General features: G+C 29.7%; 1 protein-coding gene across 1 annotated transcript in view; it reads right to left on the bottom strand.

The window, feature by feature from the left end:
- The window catches only part of spz6 (Spaetzle domain-containing protein 6), a 33,243-nt gene that overhangs the window by 13,414 nt on the left and 5,854 nt on the right, over positions 1 to 13,975 (bottom strand). The window contains exons 3-5 of the mRNA XM_075358769.1: positions 9,673 to 9,784; positions 6,372 to 6,518; positions 981 to 1,148 (exon numbers count right to left, since the gene is read on the bottom strand). Of these exons, the coding sequence (XP_075214884.1) occupies positions 981 to 1,148; positions 6,372 to 6,518; positions 9,673 to 9,784 (427 nt within the window). The remainder of the gene's footprint in view (positions 1 to 980; positions 1,149 to 6,371; positions 6,519 to 9,672; positions 9,785 to 13,975) is intronic.

Here is a 13,975-nt window from a genome sequence, read left to right as displayed (position 1 = left end):
AGAGAAAGTGTTCATATTTTTACAGAAAATATAACTATTTAATAAATGGCTGGCATAACTGTTTGATAGTGCAACTGGGCTGATATATACTTATCTTTGCTAGTAATTAAAACCAAAGATATTTGAAATCATTTTATAGTTTCTGAAAACTATAGGATGTGGATTCAATTTATCATTTTTAGGTAAACTGAATGAAACAATTTTTCATGATTGCATTTTCTTACACTGCAGAGAGAAACTGAAAATTTGCCTTAGGATGGTAAAAGATAAACTGAAAATGCAAGACTTGCCTTAGTGTAGATAATCTTATGATGATAATAAAAGCTTTCCATTTTTTAAAAATGTTAACAGTAAGTAGATATTTTTTAAATATTAATTTTTCCAAAAATTTCAGTAACAGTGCATATTAGTTTAAACAGTGCATATTAGTTTAAATTTGATATACTGTACTAGAGCATCTGATATTTTTATTCTGTAAGTTACTGAATGTTTTACTCTTAGATCTTCCAAAATTTCTGAAAATTAAAAATAAATAATGTAATGTGAAGTTAATTATGTTTATTTCCTTTACTAATGTTATTTAATTGGTTGCATCATAATGAATCAGTAACCTTATTCAGTCTGTTGTTACAATAATTGTGTGTCATCGGGTTATATCAATCTACATTCACAAATTATCACTATCCTAAATTTGACTGTAATAGTTTTATAGGTATTTAATGCAGATTAATTAGACTTCATTTACCTAAATCTGGACCAGGAAGTTGCAGTATCATGATGCATTTGATTTGTGCAGATGCAACTAACCGATTAGTTATATAAAATGTTCACTTTCTCTTTTCAGGTGAATTTTTTACAAATTTGGTTATCAAAGATATTTACAATTTTAAAAAAATGAATAAAAAGTCATAACCCGGTTTATTTTAATATTTTTTAACAAAAATCAAAGTTTTCCATTGTTACTATTTTGGGATACTTACACTCCTCCACTGTTCTCACAAAATTTCCTTGCTTGCCTATGTGTCTCATTTATCTGACCGGCAAAAAGACTTCGTAGTAGATTAAGACCATCAATAAAGTCGCTGGTCCCTCTTGGTTGTTGTTCTTGATTTTCAGATGGTTCTTCTCTCTTAATTCTGTGAACAGTCCTGCAATTAAAAAAATAAAACATTTAAAAAAAAATTGTTAGACTGTATAATGAACAAATATTCTTTTTATTTGAATTGGTTAATACAGCATAAATGCATATAATATATAGATGCTGCATAAAACTGATGTAATTATCAATTGAGCTTGTCAGAAATTATGAGGGTGTAGGATGATAAACAAGAAATATATAAAAATCTCTTGCACAAGTCCGAATCAAAAATTATTTATACTTTTCATTGTAAAAATTATTTACACAAAGATAGGGGTTCAATATGTGCACAATTTTTCTACATAGTCACCTTCTTATCAAAGAATTTGGTCCAGCCGTCCATAAGCTTACATATTACTTATAAGAAGAAGGTTTTTGGTTGGTCGTGAAGCAACTTTTGCACTGCTTTCTCGCATCTAAGTCTGTGGAAAATTGACGACCTTGCAAAACATTCCTGAGTGGCCCAAACAGATTTCAGAGGGAGCAGGGAGCAGACCTTGGCTGTAAGGAGGGTGTTCCAGCAACTCTAGATTCAGCTTGTTGATGGTTTGAATGGTACGGCAAGCGTATGGGGAAGGGCATTGTCATGCAGCAGCAACAATACCCTCTCCAACAATAGACCTCAGTGTTTGTTGCAAATTGTTGGCTTCTGCTTGTTTTCCAACAATTGATTTTAACTCGGGCTGTTGATTGCAGTCCCTTTTTCCATGAAGTCTTCCAATAAAGCCAAAAAAAATGGTTAGCATGACCTTCTTCCTGCTGATGGCTCAGTCTTGAAATGAAACAATTAAAAAAATTGTTAGGTAATTTTGTTATCCTTAGTACAGGAAATTCTTTTTAACAAAAGACGTGACGATTATTGCAGTAGTGTTATCACTCACGATACGAGTAACCCATGTTTAATTTGAGTGTGGAAGTGCTACAACTTCCTGTGACAAAGGTAGTCGAATAAGTTATTGGAAAAACTGACTGAGAAGCGTTTCTACATGAACTGATTCTCATGTTTATATTTCAACTATCTTAAGAAATTGAATAATGCCTTGGAAAAGTTTAATTTCTGAGTTATGAATTTTTGTTTCTAAATAAAAAGAATTAATTATTGCAATAATTATAATAATTTAATTAACAGTTATTAGTTAAATAATTGTGATAATTTGTATTAAATAATTATAATTTCTAATACTAATTATAATTGTATTTTTTTTAATGATGAACTTAGCTTAGTATAGTGAAGTACTTATTCATTTGTAAATTGTGTAACACAACATGATATCTTTCAAAATTATTATCTGCAAGCATTCACCCTTGGGAAGGTTTTATCAATAGAATATTCTCAGAAGATAAATAAAATTTAGTACGAATCATGTCAAAGATCTTCTGATATGGTGACTGTGGGTGTTTGAAGTACCTCAGAAAGGAACCTAAAAAAATCGTGTTGCTTTTAACATCTCAGCTGTTTCAAATAGCTATTATATTCATATATAATAAAAACAATACATAGAGAATTTTCATGAAGTATGGAAATACTTAAATAACTTTTCAACTGTTAAACATGGAAAAATGAAATTTAGCAAATGTACCTATTCTGAAATGATATATTTTTTGTTAGACCACTTCACCCATAGGGAAAGCAACTCAAACATTTTAAATGAAAAACGTAGGTTTCTGAGACATCATTTTAAAGGGTATTGCAAAAGAAAAAAAATGATATAAAAATTTTAGGCTATGACAGTAATAACGAAAATGTTCTTCACAGTTGGCTTCAAATTTCTTGTTTAATTTTATCTTATCTTTGGTGCCCTCTGGTGTAATGCCAATTTCCTTCAGATCCCTCTCTTATTTCTCTGATCCATCTGCATCCTGTCTTGGTGTTTTTCGAGTCGAGATTACACTATACTAGCTGTTTCAGAAGTTTTGAATCTTTCAGCCTCATGATATGTCCAAAGAATCCTAGTCTCCTCTTATGCATGGTATCAGTGATGGGTTCTAATTCTTTGTACTCGACTTTGTCAGACATGATTCACCACTGCCCGTCTTTCTGGTACTTTTTATTGATACAGGTTCTTCCAATTTTTCTTTTTGATTTTCTGGAGTCTGTCTTTGATTGTTCAGATGAAAGAGTTTCTGATGCATAAGTGGCTTCTGGTTTTGTAACTGTGTTGCAGTGTCTTATTTTTACATTTACTGATAAACATTTTTTATTGTAAATGTGCCAGGTTAATTTTTGAGCTTTAGCTAGTTTGTTTCTTTTTATTTGGATTGAGATTTTTTAATTTAGGTTAAAAAAACTTTTCTCTGAGGTATTTAAATCGGGTTACTATTTTGATTTTATTACCATTTATGTTTTCTTCTTTTAATCGTGTTGGTTTTTAGAGCATAATTTCTGTCTTTGCAAGTGATATTTTGAGGCAGGTTTATTTGCAATGTTTTGAAGTTCTAATATCTGTGATTTAACATCATCGATGTAGTTTGTTAGCAGTGCCAAGTTGGTGAAACTAAGGCAGTTTGTTTTGATTTTTCGGCCTATTTTCACTTTTGGGGGCATTTTTTGAGTCATTACATTTCTAGAGCGCAGTTGAATAATAGTGATGAGAGTCTATCGCCTTGGTGTGGTCCTGTTTTGATCTCAAATGGTCCCAATGATCTCAATTGGAAGAAGATACTGTAGAGATGTTTGAGAATTTTGATGATATAATAAAATCTGAAAAGGACTGCCATAATGTACTGATGGAATGTTGCGTTATAGAAGGTGAAGATTGTTATTGGTTATAGAAGATGTAGGTGTGGTAGGAAAATTTGGCTTAGGGGTAAGGAATGGAAGGGGGAACAGATTAGTAGAATTTTACCAAGAAAAAAAAAATTATTTATAAACAATACTTGGTTCAAAAATCATAAAAGGAGGAGATATACGGGGAGAAAGTTTGCTGTCAAATAGACCATATCTTAGTAGATGAAAGGTATGGGAATATTGTTCTGAAATTCATCAGATTATCAGGTGCAGATCTCAGTAGTGATCATGTGCTACCAAAATAAGAATAGCTTCAGAAAGTAGAGAAAGCAAAAGTAGTTAAAAGATGGAATGGTAGTTTAAAAAAACTAAAGAAATTAGATGAGAAAACAATGGAAGAAATACTAGCTTAAGCGATTAAAGAAAGAAAAAAGGAAAATGAAAATGGTGATAGACCTAGATGAGAATGAAAAAGGCCATAGTAAAAAGGGTGGCAGCGTCTTGGCCTTTCATCTAAAGGTCCTGGGTTCAAATCCCAGTCAGCATGGCATTTTTATTGCACCGTAAATTTCCATACTCATATTCTCACATACAAGCTTCTCTGGTGATTGATTTATCAGTCAGAGAAAAATATTCTAAACTAGATGTTGGTAAGAATAATAAAAGAGAACGCAGGGGAGAAAGAGTTTGGCTTCAGGAAAGCAAAAGAAACCAGAGATGGAATTGAACTAGTAAGGATGATTGGAGCAAAATATCCAGAGAGAAAGAGAGAGGAGTCTATGTTTCATAGATTTAGAAAAGACATTTGATAGTCAAATGGGAACAAATTAAGATTCTTCAAGAGAAAAAAGCTGAATGGACAAAAGGATAGTTAGAATTAAACATGAGACAAACTGGAGCAATTAAAGTAAACAAGAATGTGACTAAGTGGGTGTATGAAGGTCAAGGTGTTGGGCAAGGATGTTCCTTCTTTATTTCACATTTACATTGAAGATGTGGTAAGGAATTTATTAGAAGAAAGCTGAGAAGGAATAAATATAGGTGGACAAAAAATAAGATCTATAAGGTTTGCTGATATAATTCTAGCTGCTGGTGCACAAGTGCTTCAAAGATTGTTAACTTACTTGAAGAAAGAAATGAAAGAGAATGTAATGAAAATAAATATAAGCTAAACTAAATGAAAGTAACAACAAAAAGGAGTTAGTGGTAAGGACAAATGTAGAAAGAATAAAAAACCTAAAAAATTACAGATATTTAGGAACTATGATGACAATGGAAATAAAAGGAAGAATAGCGATGGCAAAGGATACCCAGTGAAGTTCAGAAGCAGCTAATCTTCTGTAGTTAACTCTACAGAAGATTTCAGTATAATATCGCAGGTGGAATGAAGGCGGTGGTAAACCCATTTCATATGGCATTTTTTGAAGAAAAAGAATGAGGATGGGAATTAACCCACAAAATGATTGCCTCTGACAAGATGGTGATTAAGATTGTGGTCTGGTGATACACTTATTACCATTGTTTTGTCTGGGTGGTACAAGCTCTACATGCTCTTATCTTCTGTATTTTTTCTAGGTGCAGGTATTAAATATTGTTACAATGGAAATAAATTATGAATAGAACTGAATTCCTAAACTCTGAAGCAGATTGGTAGCACCTCTGAGTTAAATTTTAATTTTCCCAGGTTTAAATCTGTTAGCATTCCTTCCTTGTATGAAATAAAGGAATTATTGTAATTATAAAAAATTTGATTTTCAGATTTCAATGGAAATATCCATTTTGACCATCCCTGATTGGCTAGTTTCGGCGTGATGTCTGTAAATTTGTATGTATGTATCTCACATAACTCAAGAACAATTAGCCGTAGGATGTTGAAATTTTGGATTTAGGACAGTCTTAACATCTAATTGTGCACCTTCCCTTTTGATTTCAGTCGACTGAACCAAAAGTGTCCAAAAAAGCTCAAAATCCAAAAATATTTGGATTTTGGACTTTTTCTTAACTGCGGTCATAAGCCCTCATTGAGAGCTTTTCAACAATATATCTTAAGTGGTAGATATTTTCACATTGGTTTCAGAGTTATAGTGAAATAATATTTTAATTAATGAAATATTTGGATATTAGAAGGGGAACGCACAACGGTTTGAATCAGACTTCATCTCCTTCCTTTTTTTATAATTTTTTCTTAAATTTAAATATATTGATTTATTAATAATTATTAACCTCTGATATAGTAAACACTTTTTTTTACTATTAATAATTCAATAATAACAATAAAAAAAAATATCAGAAGTTAATGAAATAAAATTTTATGTACTTTTCATATTAAAAATAATGTGTATATATAATTTAATAGGCATACAAGGAAGTCATGTGATGCCCTCATAATTTTTTTATGCTCTAAATTATACAGATCTTTTGAAATTTATGACAGGCGCTTGGGTTCTTTATTATTAAAATATATTTATTACAGAATATTATATTGAGATTATTTAAATAACTTACGAGGTTCCAGACATTGGCTCCATATCATGGTAGAAAGGTTGTTCACTTGCTTGTTGATACTTTGCTACTTTTGGTAATGTTTCATCTCTTTGCAATATAGGAAGTGCTCTACTTAGGAACTCCAGTGTTTTATTTTTAATAATATCACTAAATTTATGAACAAAAAATAATCTATATAGAAAAAATTATAGTTTTTAAGTAAGTAATACTGGTTAAGATATACTGACACCATAGAGAGAATACTATTAAATAAAAATATAACTACAAGATAAAGCTTGTGATTAAACAGATATAGCCGAGCAGTTATAGCAAGGTGCTTGTGGAGGGAAGCAAATGTATGGCTGTAAGTAGAGTAAAAAGCGCCTTGTTAAAATTGCTCTGCTATACTTATCTTAAAATTTGAAATAAAATACTATTAAAAGTAATACTTTAATGAAATTATTACTTCAGTAATGTTATGTGGTTGCTTGATAAAAATGCAATAATGATTCTTATATGAATCATGGCAGAAATGTAAGTATCTTCAACATAAAGTAATATGTATTTACCTCACATAGCTTGTTGCATTGAAATATTTTTAAGTTTTAAAATACTAAAATATTAAAAACTATGCTTTGAAATACTGAAATAGGATGGAAGTCTTGAGAGATTATAGATGTTGAGTAATCAGATTTTAATGTGAGAGTATTAAATAAAAATATAATTAAAATTATTGATAATTTTATGAAAAATGTTTTTTTAAGAAATCTATGACTACACGTGTAAAACAGTGTACCCAAGCTTTCCTGTTTTAATGCCATTTTTAATATATAGAATATTGTACTTTGTGCCCTTTTATAATATCTTCATTATTTTGGATGTTGCTGTATCATCCCATATGTAATGATTACAAAACTATGTAATCAAAGATTACATAGTTTTCTGTCTTCCTAATTTGTAATCACTTGAAACACGCAAGTGAATACAGGAAACAGTGCCAATGGAAACCATTAATATATCTTTACTTAGAGGTAATGTTTTAGATTGAAGGTATTATTTTAATATATTTAATGATTTGATACATACTAGAAATGATCTAACCAATATTCAAAAGTTACATTACTTACATTCTTCTTTGAAGGATGAAGCTTTAGCTATCATTAAAAATCTGCCAATAACAAATGAAAATTATATAATTGCATTAGAATTATTAATCACACGATATGACAAAAAATATAAAATTGCATTTCATAATGCTGATTGCATATTTGATGAATCTTCATATCCAACAAATTTCATACGATAAAAGGGCTCGCAACAATTTATATCTACATCATCATTATGTAATATCATTTTTAATTTATCTTACATTTAAATTATATTGTTTTATCATTAATGTAATAACATTTAATTTACATAGTTAATTTATGCTATTAATATTATAATGGATAAAGAGCAATTAATAAGACATAGAGGGTCAGCCAATAGGCCTCTATAACTAGAATAGGCATATTTACTGATAAATGTGATTTTTCACAAGGTGATATTCACACCTTGCAAATTAAGGTAAGGACTCTTCTTGATTTAGAAGGCAAATATGACCATTCAGTCAAAACTTGTAATGAATTTTGACCATGCTGTTTTATCATTGGATCGTGAACAAGTCGAAGAAGATTTATGTACTATAGAAAGTAAATTATAACAGTTGCTGTGATGATTTTCGATTATTACCAATAATAACCAAAAATCATCTAATCAAGAAGTTAGGTCAAATACATATACATTATACTTATTTATATATGTATTAGGTGCAATAGACACCAGTGATAATTTATTATCACTGGTACCATTTATTAATGGCACGGGTTATATAACGGCCATTGGATACATCTTCACTCTATACACATGAACAACACATTAAAAGAAATCCTAGATCTATATGATGATAGGTATATTTGGAAATATTCAGATCATTAACTTTGATCAATATATATATTTATACTGTTAAAATATACAAGAAAATATGGTTGGTAAACCAAATTTAGATATTTTGAGCACTGTAACTATTATTTATTACATGATTGTAACAATTATTTTAATACTTGTGAATATAATTTTAAACTGATAATTTCTTATTTATTAATTTAGTTACACTATTGTTACTTGTGTGATAAGCATAATTAGTGAAGTCATGTAAAGTAAGATTTTTAGTAATTACATAAACTAATATTTGTTATTATTGTTAAAATACAATATTGTAGGTTATATTATGTACTTATTATCTACAAATTGTATAATTCATTCACAATTATAATGTTAAAATAAAATAACCAATCATCTACATAACTTATTGTGATGCAAATCAATGATTATTAATGTTATTATTTGCCATATTTCATTGTTTTATATAAAAAAAAATCATCTTATTTTTTTTTGACGGGCAGTATATGTTACGACTCATGTTTCATCTTGTCCTTATTATTTATAAAAGTAAATAAATATATAATCTATATAGTTCTTACTCATTATAAAATAAATGAATTTGTCTATATTCAGCTAGTCTTGTTAACAGCTGATGTTTTATATTAATATGTAACAATGTAGCTGTTTCTATATTGGTCAGTCCTAATTCAGTATATACATAGTCCTAATTTATAGTATATACATATGCTTATAAGTATACTTATATATAAGTATAAATCGATAAATATCTCAATTTATTAGTCTTAAACCCGCTGGTTCAAGACTAAACATAATACTCTCTCTAATTTTTCTTCTTTTTGTTATCTCTAGTTGTGTTAATGACTTTTTTATCGATTAAGGGATCAAAGCCATTCATGGACAATGCATTCCACAGATTACAAATATTTTTTTTGCCATCATCTTTAATCCCGATTCAAAGTCCATAATTTTTCACTGTTTCATCAATTAATCCAGAAGATATTCTTCTTTATTAAAGTCAGGCAGAAATATTTCTAAAATTATGAAAGTGAAAATATGCTATTTGCTGTAGCAGGTAATCAGGACTAATGTGTAATGCAATGAAAGACTGTGATGTTCCATAATGTGCTTATAAAGCAAGATAAAGTTTTTATTATTGGATTTCAGGATGTACTTTGCAACTAAACTGTTAGACTGTATTATGTCTCAAAAAGACTATATTTTCTTTGATGCTAATGAAAGCCGACTAAAGTTTTAATTCTTAAAACTATCTCATAACATCTAATTCAGTTTTGATAAATACATTAATTTATTTTTTCATTATATCACTAGATTTTCTTTCTAAGTGTTTTCAGTTATTGAAATTTCTTTATTTACTTACAATGGATAAGGAGTTCCAAATATATTTTGCCTCATTGGATTCATTGGAATAAATCCTTTGTTCAGATCACCGCACAGGTTGTTAAGAGTTTTGATATGAGATTTACTTACTCCTGAAATTATAAATGAAATATTGTAAAATATTATACTTACTCCTGAAATTGTAAAATATTGTACATTTTTTATATTATCATAAATTTCTTTCATTATAAAGATTTTTGAATACATTTTTGTGAACAAATTAAATATACTTATTATATTGTAACAAGACCGGTGTAATGGACCTGAATAACAGATTCCTGCCAATTAAGAAGAAAGTAGTAGAAAATATAATAATTGGAGGAATCCAGAAAGGACTAAAAGAAACCCTTTTAGTAAAGGTAACAGGTCTGTTTAACATTCATCTTTTGTAATACTGCCCTCTGACTCACAATAAACAGATGTCCTTTCATGAGAAGATATACCAGACCTAGATTAGGAATGCATGGGAACAAAAGGGCTTGATCGATCATTCTCATACTTTGAGTTGGGTCTGGTCCGCCAGGTAAAGAAGATAGGAGTATAAATACTCTGGGGAAGACCAGTTAAAAATCAGTTTTGCGAGGAGAGTGAGATGTGAGTTCTGTGAATCAGTCCAGCGAGACATTATGATGTCAGTCTGTGGGATGAAAGTGCTACAATAGAGTAGTTATTATGCAAATTCAGTGGATTAAGGTGACGGCACAAGTAATTCCACTACAAGAAAACAAGAAATGATTCTGTGAGTTACTATAAGACTACAAGTGAATGTACTAAATTTCATTTGTAAATTGTTAGGGTAGTTTTATTTGTGAAAAGCAAAGGTATTTGTTGTGAAAGAACTTTATACTTGTCTTATCTATTGTACTATTGTTGTTAATACAAGACTAGTGGTTAAATGATCTAGTGTTATGTGCTGTGTGTTATGTGTTATGTTCCTAATGTCCATGTAGTGTTATGCTAATGTCTTTTGTCAATGAGACTGAATTCTGGTTTTCATTATTTATCCACCTGTGAATAAATCCTGACAATTACATTAAATTCTGTCTTGTTTGTAATCTCTGTTTATTATTACTATTAACATTTATGATTATTTGTTTGTTATTGACATTTAATATTATTATTGTTTACTGTTGCTATTATTGTCATTATTCTAATTATTATTGTGAGCTTTCTTTTATTTATCTGTTATTATTATTGATTTGTATTGTTTTACTTGTGTTCTTTAACTAATAAATTGTAATATATAAACATTTTCATTTGTTAACCTCTCAATAGCCTGATTGAGCCGCAGGCACGCAACAATATAGAATATCTCATGAAGAAATGAATAATTTCAGGATATGTATTCTATAAAAATAGATTTTGTTAAATTTTGTGAATTTTTCTTTGTTAAACTTAAAAAACTTTTCTTATGAATAAAATTTTTTGGACTTTATAACAGTTTTCTTGAAAACTACGTACAGTTCTGAAAACTATATTTTTTTCATATCAAAAAATATATATTAAGTCAATATTTTTTTAGGACAAATTTTGTTGTGTAATGTGTGTCTCTGGAATTTGAATATAATTTTACCATTGAAGCAGATAACAGATCTATTATCAAGTTGCAATAAACTCAAAAACAAACTCTTAGCTCTCTTGTTATATTACCATGCCCTGTTTCCATACTTGCATTTAAAATTGTTATACATCAATGCATCATGTTAATGTACGTATTACATATATTTTATGTTTTCCTTCTCTCTTTAGTTTTACCTGAAGTTATGAAATGATTGTACCTGTTTACTTTATTTTTGTATTTTCTGATGAATGATATTTTATTAAGAACTGTCTGGTATGAAAACTTGGCTTTTGGCTTCTACTATTTTACATTGTTGACTGAATTGCAATTGTTGACCAAATAAAATTTGGAACTGTTGCAAAATATTCTGATATTCTGTAATGTTTTGTACTTCACTGTAAATTTAATTTACAAGAAGTAAAAGCCATAGCCACGTATAAAGAAGATATACGAGTAACATGGTGAACAAACCTGACACACACGTATGAAACTATAGAATTTTTGGAGTGTAGAGACTAAACAGGTTGACAAACAGATTTCTAGTTATAAACATTGCTAAAAGTTGCAGTATAGATCAATTGCGTAAAAAATTCACTGCTCTCACTACATTGAGTTATAAATGTTAAAATATGCCAGTGAATGGTCGCTAAGATATGAATAAAAGAGAATATGGTATACTAGGTGTGTTCAAAAAGTAACAAGAGTTTTTGTTTTTTGGAAAGAATTTTATTAATTCGTCTACTTTAATGTTACCCCCTTCAAAATAGTTCCCATTAGATATTATACACTTATGCAAGCACTTTTTCCAATCTCTGAAACACTTCTTGAACTCGATCTTTGGAGTAGTGTTTAGCTGTTTCAGCTATTCGCTTTTAATCTCATCTATGCTAGTAAAATGACAGCCCTTTAAGATTCTCTTTATTTTTGGGAATAAAAAAAGTCATACAGGGCCATGTCTGGCAAATATGGCAGTTGGGGTTTCATTACAATGTTGTATTTGGTTAAAAAGTGACAAACAATCAATGAAGTGTGAGTAGGCGCATTATTGTGGTGCAAAAGCCACGAATTGTTTTGCCACAAATCCAAGCATATTTTTTGGATTGCTTCACGCAAACGGCATTGAACTGCGTTAATCCTTATTGATCGTTTGACCTTATGGCAAGAACTCATGATGCACTATGCCGCTAAAGTCGAAGAACATGGTGACCTTCATATTCGGCTGTACTTGTCGAGCTTTTTTCGGTCTTAGTGATCCAGAATGCCTCCACTGGTACAATTGAGGCTTAGTTTCGACATCATATCCGTAAACCCATGTTTCATCACCTGTTATGACATGTTTCAGTAGTTCTGCATCGTTGTTGACTTCATTTAGGGAATCCTGAGCAACTTCCATTTGCTGCTTTTTTTGTTTCAAATTCAACAAATTTTGTTGCCACACGTTTTTCATGCCCAAAACATCTGAAAAAATTTCACGGCATGAGCCAGTATTTATCCCAACATCATCAGCGACTTCTCTGACTGTGATTTAGCGATCATTCATAATCATTTCTTTCACTTTTAACACGTTTTCATCAGTTGTTGATGAGCTGGGATGTCCGGGGCGCTTGTCATCTTCAACGTCTTCACGACCTTCTTGGAAACGCTTATACCACTCGTAAATCCCTGCTTTACTCATATCAGACTCATTAAAAGCAATATTTAACATTTTTAAAACATTGCTACACTTTATTCCATTCTTATAGCAAAATTTAATACAAATTCTCTGACCCATTATTTATTCAAATAAAAAATCACCGATCATATCAAAAGGATAACATGTCTTGTGATCCTTTTGATAGCTGACAACAGACTAAACATCCAATATGGCTAAAAATGTACAGATACTCTTCAGACATGTTTACCAGTACAACACAAAAAACCCGAGAATCAGATTAATACAACCCGCGAAATTTCAAAATTCTTGTTACTTTTTCGACATTTGAAAGTAGTCAATTGGTGCTTCCAAAAATTGCTAAAATAGTTTTAACTCTCTTTTAAGGAATAGTTCCCTAGTTTTTGCTCCACTTAGTTAAGTTGCTCCTAATGTAGCAGCTTCTATTGCATAGACTCGCATTCTTTTAAGCAACAACATTATGAGTCTCAGAGGTTTTTATAACAAATGGAAATATCTGCTTTCAAAGGATTAAAACAAGATCTTTTGAATAACCGCCACAACCTTCTTCTCATTCTTAAGTCTTCCATAATAAATAACTATTCTATTTAGATCAGAAAATAATAATTAATTATGCTCCACAAAAAACAAAAAAAACTGCTCTATTATTTACCTGGGAGGTTTAAGGGGGTTCTATCATAACAATATTACAAGGTTAAAAGTTATGTTACATTTTAATAAACGAAAATAATAATTGTAAGAAATTATAATGTATGACTATGTTAACATCATTTATAAAATTATTAATTTCAACGCATTAATTGATAAATAAATAGTTGAGAATTTTTTTAAGCGCATATTAAATGAATATGGATAAATTTTAGTTTTATTTAATTAATTTAATTTAATTTTTAGTACATCATTCAGAAGGTCTTTTATATCATGTAATTAATCAAGAATATAAACTGAAGTTGTGTAAGGTTCTTTCTCATAGACTGAAATATTATTCTGTACACTGCAAAAGTAGTTCTTTTTCCGCTTTCATATTAAAAAACTGTTCATTTTTTTAAA

This window comes from Lycorma delicatula, chromosome 3, assembly GCF_047948215.1.
Source record: "Lycorma delicatula isolate Av1 chromosome 3, ASM4794821v1, whole genome shotgun sequence".
Classification (NCBI taxonomy): domain Eukaryota; kingdom Metazoa; phylum Arthropoda; class Insecta; order Hemiptera; family Fulgoridae; genus Lycorma; species Lycorma delicatula.
This window is presented reverse-complemented; position numbering and strand designations above follow the sequence as displayed.